Source organism: Corapipo altera, unplaced genomic scaffold (genome assembly GCF_003945725.1).
Source record: "Corapipo altera isolate COAL_440 unplaced genomic scaffold, ASM394572v1 22, whole genome shotgun sequence".
NCBI lineage: Eukaryota > Metazoa > Chordata > Aves > Passeriformes > Pipridae > Corapipo > Corapipo altera.
Window position 1 is genome coordinate 1257218 of NW_020884886.1, and position 7108 is coordinate 1264325.

At 50.3% G+C, this 7108-nt stretch overlaps 1 protein-coding gene across 1 annotated transcript; it reads left to right on the forward strand.

Annotated features, from left to right (window-relative positions):
* The first annotated feature begins 856 nt into the window (after positions 1-856).
* LOC113946940 (homeobox protein HMX1) lies at positions 857-3581 on the forward strand. The gene is made up of 2 exons (XM_027643009.1): positions 857-1191; positions 2883-3581. Exons 1-2 carry the CDS (start codon positions 930-932, stop codon positions 3455-3457), a joined length of 837 nt encoding a protein of 278 aa, XP_027498810.1. The 5' UTR covers positions 857-929; the 3' UTR covers positions 3458-3581.
* Positions 3582-7108: the final 3527 nt, after the last annotated feature.

Here is a 7108-nt window from a genome sequence, read left to right on the forward strand (position 1 = left end):
GACTCAAACGCCTCATTCAGAGGGGCTCCGGGCTGAGGGGGGCCCGTGACCTCACCGCTCCGGGCCCGTGGGGCCGGTGCCGGCTCTCCGGGCGGCGGAGGGCGCATCTCCTCCGTCCATCGCGGTCGCCGCGACATGAAAGCGCCCGGCGGGGGGCGGGCGGGGGGTCATTATTATTAATGATATTAATATAAACCGCGGTGTCCGCGGCTCCCATTGGCCGCCTGGGCTGCCCGCTGAGCCCTCGGCAACCAATGGCAGCGCCGGGACGTGGAGCGGCCAACCCCCCCACCCCGTGTGCCGGTCCCCCCCGCGCCAGGATTTGCTCCCTAATTGACCTAAATAAGGAGCTCGTGAGCGGTGGCCCCGGGGCGGTGCACACACACACACGGACACACACACAGACACACACACAGACACACACACACGAAGAGACACACGCACACACAGACACGCACACACAGACACACGCACACAGACACACGCACACAGACACACGCACACAGACACACGCACACGCCCGCCAGCGCCCGCCGCTTCCCCCGCGCAGATTCCCACTCGGCGCGGCGCTCCGCCCACCGCAGGATCCCCCGCTCCTGCCCGCCGTTTAACTCGCATGACATTTTTATTTCGTTATTAGCGTTTTCGCGCAGAATCTGGCGCCTCCGATGGGTTGTCGGGCTGCCTTTTTTTTTTTTTCCTTCCCCGTTCCCTTCCCCTCCTCCCCCTCCCCCCTCCCCTCCTAGCTTGCAGGAAATGATGGCAAACCGCGATCTGAAATGATTACTCCGGAAAAAAACCCTTTTATACCAGGAGAGCATCCACGGGGCTAGGCAGAGGCGAGAGGCGGCCGCGGGGCAGCGGGGAACCGAGGAGTCAGCCGCCGGCGGAGCCGGGACCCCCCTCCCTCCCGCAGTTTCTCTCCGACGATGCCGGACGAAGCCACGGAAAGCGCCGGCTCCACCTCCGCCCGCGTCTCGTCCTTCTTCATCGAGGACCTGCTGGGCAGCGAGGGCACGGCGGGCGGCGGGGCGCGGCGGGCTGCGGCGGGCGGCGGCGGGCGCGGGGGTCCGCGCTGCGGGCCTCACTCCCCGCTGCGCATCGGCGCCCCGGGCTGCCCCCTTCGCGACGCCGCCGTCGGCTGGTACCGTCGGGCGCACGCCGCCTTCCTGGGCTGCCCCAGCCCCGACAGTAAGTCCGTCTTTCCCTACCCTTAATGGCCGGGCGCGTCTGGGGATGGGGATGGGTGGGTGGGTGGGTGGGGTGTTCCTGCTCCCCCCGGGGCAAAGGTCCCGCCGCGGACCCCCGCAGCAGGCCGGAGGTGGGATGCACGGGGTGCCCCCGCAGCCCTGGCCCTGCCTGCCCCGTTTTCGGCAGCTCAGGGCAAATCTCCGGAAATGCTCCCTGTGTGTCAGGTACCTGGAGCCTCCGCCCCGCTGCCCAAAGTGTAAACAGGGATTCTTGGCTTGCTCGGAGAAATTTTTTTTCTTTTCTCTTTTCCCATCCCTTTTTCTTTCTCCTCTCTCTCTTTTTTTTTTTTTTTTTTTTTTTTTTTTTAAGATGCCCTTCTGGCCTTTTTTTTTTTTCTTCTTTTTTTCTTGATTTTTTTTTTGGGAGTTTTTTTGGTTTTGTTTTTGGCTCCCCGGCAAGCCCGAAAGCTGGGACCACAGTCCCCCAGCAGTGCAGTGACGAGTCTGAGAAACTGGGGGACTAGCTGGGCTCAGGCCCTTTTACCTCTCGCTGCGGAGATCCCAATGGAGAGGGTACTGGAGGAGAAGTCTGGGTTGGGGGGCATAAATTAACTCAAGTTTATGGGGTACCATCAGTAATTATTTTCTATCTACCGATAGAAAAAATATTGTTCCTAGGCACATCTCTGTGATCGTATATGAGCCTACAGAGATCTCATGATTGCTCAATAAGGAAAAGAGAAGTGATTTGTAATCCAAATAATTTCTTTTTACAGTGATAGAATTATTAATATTTGTAATTTCTCTCAAAAGTACATCTAGAAACAGAAAACTACCCCAGAAACAACAGCTTTTTTTCTCACTTTTTTTTTTCCTGTTTTTACTCTGTTCTATAGAGTAGAAAATATTTTTCCCCTTTAAAATTACAAATGGAATGCAATTGGAGTATTGGAGACTCCATGGAGATATGTCCCAATATGAGAATAGTTGTCACCATCGTTTGGCTTATCCAAGTTCGGAAATACTCGAATTGAATTATTTCTTTCTTACTTCTCTTTATATACACACACATGCACCACTGTGCTTGCCCTTCTTACACACAACAACATACTTACAAATATATTTGTAGGTATATATGTATACATATGTGTGTAAATATATCCGTGTGCATATAAATAAGAGTTCATGTGTTTTCTTATGTGTACATACACATATAAAAATATATACATACTTCATATACACGTGTGTATACACAGACGTGCATGTTATGTGTTGAAAACAGTATATGTGGGTTATATACAGACATGTGAGTGTGTTTAGGTACGTGTGTACACTGAGATGTGTGCACACATACAAGATATACATGTACACGTGTACATATACAAGGTATATGTGTACACACATGTAGATATATGTGTATGTCCGTAGATGAGTATATGCACATGAAATACAGTTTCTGTGTTTCCACATAAGCGTGCACGCTCGTGTGTGTATACGCTCATAAATATTTGGGAGTTTATTGCAGCACTCAGAGCAGCGGCAGGAGCCTTTACTCGAGCTCCCCGCTCCGCGGCCTTGCTCTCCCGCAGCCGCGTTGTTTCCCCTCCCGGTAAGCGGGGCGCGGGGCAGGCGGGCTGTATGCAATACCCTGCTTCCCTCGATCCCCGCAACAGCTCTCTGCTCTCTCCGCAGCCAGCGACCGGGACTCTCCGGAGCTGCCCGAGGAGCCGGCGGAGCGGGCGGGCGGCGGCGGGCGGGTTGCGGCGCGGGGCCCGGCGGGCGGGCGGCCCGGGCCCGGCGGCCGAGAGGAGGAGGAGGAGCGCAGCGAGGAGCCGGGTGAGCCGGAGCAACGCGCTGCCGGCCGCAAGAAGAAGACGCGCACGGTGTTCAGCCGCAGCCAGGTGTTCCAGCTGGAGTCCACCTTCGACGTGAAACGCTACCTGAGCAGCTCGGAGCGGGCCGGGCTGGCCGCCTCTCTGCACCTCACCGAGACCCAGGTGAAGATCTGGTTCCAGAACCGCCGCAACAAGTGGAAGCGGCAGCTGGCCGCAGACCTGGAAGCGGCCAACCTCTCCCACGCCGCCCAAAGGATAGTGCGGGTCCCCATTTTATACCACGAGAACTCGCCGGCGAGCGCCTTGGGCTTCACCCTGCCCCACATGTCACCCCCCTTGGTGGGCTTCTCCAGCGGCGTCAGCTACCCCCTGGGCACCTTCCCCACCGCCTCTCTCCCTTTCCTACGGTCGCAGATGACAGGACTCGTCTGAGCGCCCACCTCTGCCGGGACCGCGGCACCCTCTCGCCCCCTCCCTCGGCTTCCAGCTCCACCCCCCTTCCTTCACGGACTTTTTATTTTCAACTTACACTTTTCTTGTTTTTCTCCCTTTTTTTTTTTTTTTTTTTTTTAACGTGCAATAAACTTACTTTTGGGATTAACTTGGAGCGACCTGCGGCAGCCGGAGAGAGCCGAAAGGACTGCGAAGATCCCAGCTATGTGCCGGGATCAGGTCGGTGGGGCTCCCACCGCCGCGCATCCAAAGAAAACGCATCCCCGTGGCAGCGGCAAAGCTCTCGCCACCGCCCCAGCCCCGGGGTGACACGGAACGGCGTTTTCAGGGGGGCAACAGAACCCCCTCGACCCTTCCTCCCCCAGCCCGCAGAGCTGCCAAGAGTGATGCGAATGTACGGAACAGCCGGCGCTTTCCGGCCGCGCAGCCCCCGCCCCACGGGCGGCCGAGCCTCGGGCCCCCGCCGCGGCCAAAAGACCTTCCCCGGGACCTCTGATGCCTCGGGCCAGCGCTCCTGCAGGGGAAACCTTTAAGTCTCTCGGCTGCCCCCGCAGCTTTCCGTGCAGAGCGGGGAACCCTGCTGATCCCCGCCTCCAGCAGTTTCTCCAGGGCCCTTTGTTTTAGCCACTTAATTCATACAGATCCCCCTCCTATTGTTACTCTCATTTCCATACAATCGATACTCGAGCATGTGCTGATGCCCCCTGGTCCTTCTCGATGCAGGAGTTTCGATTTGAAACAACTTGAAGGCAAATTGTTGAAAAGAATTCGCCCCGCTTAAATCCGAGCTGTGAGAATACAGTTTCTTTGTATTCGTTATATTTCCCGAGCAAATCATCGGCTAAAGTACACGGGGTTATATATATGTGTGTTTAATTCTACATACTGTATTTTACAAGTAGGTTTGCCACTTTCTTTTCGGTCTCCTGAGGAGGCTGAGGAAAGCGCACCTCCACTTGTCTGTCACTTACAGGATAGATTTGTGTAATCGATTAATAATTCACTGGCAATTAAAAAGGAAGGAAAGAAAAATAATCAGATGGGAACAGACTGGGGAGCTATACGGCTGGTTATGCAAGAGAACCTGTAACGTGATATTATATGAAGTATTATGCATGCCAATTTATTGTTTTCCTTTAATAACTGTTTTGTTTCCCCCCTCACTGCTAAAATGGATTTCGGGACTAGCATTGTTTCTAAAGGATTGAATTTCTTTTTCCGAATATTAAGGGGAAAATTACCTTATCAAACACAGCCTTGGTGGAAAGTCAAACTTTGATCGTGCGTTTTAGGGCATAATCAGCTGCAATTGAACCACCCAGCTCGGCGCACTCGGTGTCCCCGCAGGGAGAGCCGGGTCCTGGATCTGTTGGGGAACGTGCATGCGGACCTGTCTCCGGTGAAGGAAGAGCGATCTAATACTTACTATTTCCTACCTTTTACGTTATATTTGGAGCAATCTGCCTTTTTTTTCTTCTGGTTATGAAATCGATTGGGGAGACGTGGCGGAGCTTCAGCTTTGATACGAAACCTGAGAAGAAAGGTCAGGGGCGGATTATCACCTCGACACCGCGTTGCGTTTTTTTTCCTTTTTTTTTTTTTTTTTTTTTTTTTTTTTTTTCCCTTTTTCTTGCTTTGGCCTGAACCATGGCTCTGAGCATCAACCTGCACAGTCGAAGTCAGGATGCTGAAAGCCTCAAACCCATTTGAGAATTATATTTATCTGTATATGTACGCATATATAGGTTCCTGGGAAAACTATTAACTTGCCGGGATGCTTCTTTCGACTTAAGTCCCTTTTCTGGAAACTGTTGACTTTTTGTTATCCTTTTTTTTTTTTTTTTTTTTTTTTTTTTTTTTTTTTTTTTTCCAACTGCTACTGATCTCCCTCTGAAATCTCCGGAGATCTTCGCCAACCATTTTCTTTGCATATCTTATCAAACACCCGAATTTGGGGCGAAAACTTCTCAAGCCTGGTCCCCGAGCGGTGTAAGAAGGACCGGGAAGCGGTGGAGCTGAGGGGTGTCGGTGCCCCGGACGGGATCAGCCGGCCGCGAGCGAAGCGGCTGGGCTGGACTTCAGGCTTTTCGTGCCAGAGGAGGTGACTTGGGGCGATGTTTCTTCCTCAAGGCGCAAGCACTTGATTTGATGCCGTTCAAAGCCTGGCTGCCCCTGGAAGACAGCGGCCGGAGCGTTTTCCCCGTCATATCCAGCTCCCCAGATCTCCCAGTGTTACCAACTGGAGTAAAATCCTGACTCACTACAGTCATATCAGAGTAGATTGTAATCCAACGAGAAATTTAACACGCCTGCCACTCTCCACATGCCTTTTCTTTGGAGTAACATATGAGATTATTATACTTCTGATTCTACTAAATATTCTTTTCTTGAAGTTAAGGAACTGGCAGGGCTAAATGATCAATCGGATTTTTAAAATGTGTTTTGACATTAGTTTGTTTGTTTTTTAAAGATGTGCTGATTATATCAATAAACAGATTTTTTTCATACACTGTATTTGTAACTTATGATCATAGTAAAATATTAAAAGGTTCAAGACGTGAAATCATCTAAGAAAAAGTTCTCACTTATGCCTTATTCTGTACAAAAAGTGATTTATAGTGGCTTATTAAAAGTATGTGCTGAAAGTAGGAACATATACACCTCAGGTTTCTTTACCTCGTAGTTTTTTAATGAAGGATTTCCTTGTACCTGATGGCAAGATGTTTCTCCAGGATGCAAAGAAACAGCTAGAAAAAGACATAGTCCCTGGTGTATGTGCATTGACGATTTCAAAACATGCAAAAAACCCCCAAACCCAACGCCCCAAGCCCAACCCTCACACCAGGACAGCAGATTCCTAGCAGTTTTCTTCCTCGTGTATATTTTTTCTTAAACAAATCCAAAAGGCAAGAGTCACACGCTTTGTGTTGCTTCTGCAAACAGAATGCTGCAAGAAAAATGTTGATGGACAGTACAGCTCAAAGTACTTTCACAAGGGCTATTTGCGACATATAGAGACATACGTTGCTGCTTTATAGATCAAAGCAACCTCAGAATAGCTTTAAAATAAATCCAGTTATACTACAGCTGTAATATTATTATGCAGCATAAATCCTTGTCTGTTGACATTTATTTAATGAATGTTGCTACAACAGCTTAGCTAGATGGCACTCCAGAGGCGAGGCAAAGGAAAACCTTGCCAGATTACTCACAAAGACAACTTCTGTTTATTGGACGCTAATAAAAATAATCAGTGAAAAGACTTTTTTTTTTTTTCCAGCAAAGCAAAGGACGATCAAAATAGGGTCTTCACTGCCCTTCTGAAATAAATTCCTGGTTTAGCTGAAGTAAGACGATATTATTAATTACAGTTTAAACGAAAATGATAGATATGCTGGAAAGCACCTTGTTAAATGACTACTTTGCAAATGTACATTGCTCACCGGCTTAAGATGGCCCATAACTTTTCTAATAGACGTGGGTCTAAAATATTCATGCAAATCAATGCTTGATAAATCTCATAGGTGCGTGCTGGCTCCACTGCTCAACAATATATTTTGATCGATGCTTTTTTTTTTCTTTTCCACTGCATTATCTTGGAATAGCCCGTCTGTGCCCAGTGCCAACGTG

Bases quoted from the DNA above. Each gene is read 5' to 3' on its own strand.
- LOC113946940 (XM_027643009.1), top strand. From the start codon at position 930: ATGCCGGACGAAGCCACGGAAAGCGCCGGCTCCACCTCCGCCCGCGTC. The intron at 1,192-2,882 runs GTAAGTCCGTCT...CTCTCTCCGCAG, and splicing joins GGGCTGCCCCAGCCCCGACA to CCAGCGACCGGGACTCTCCG.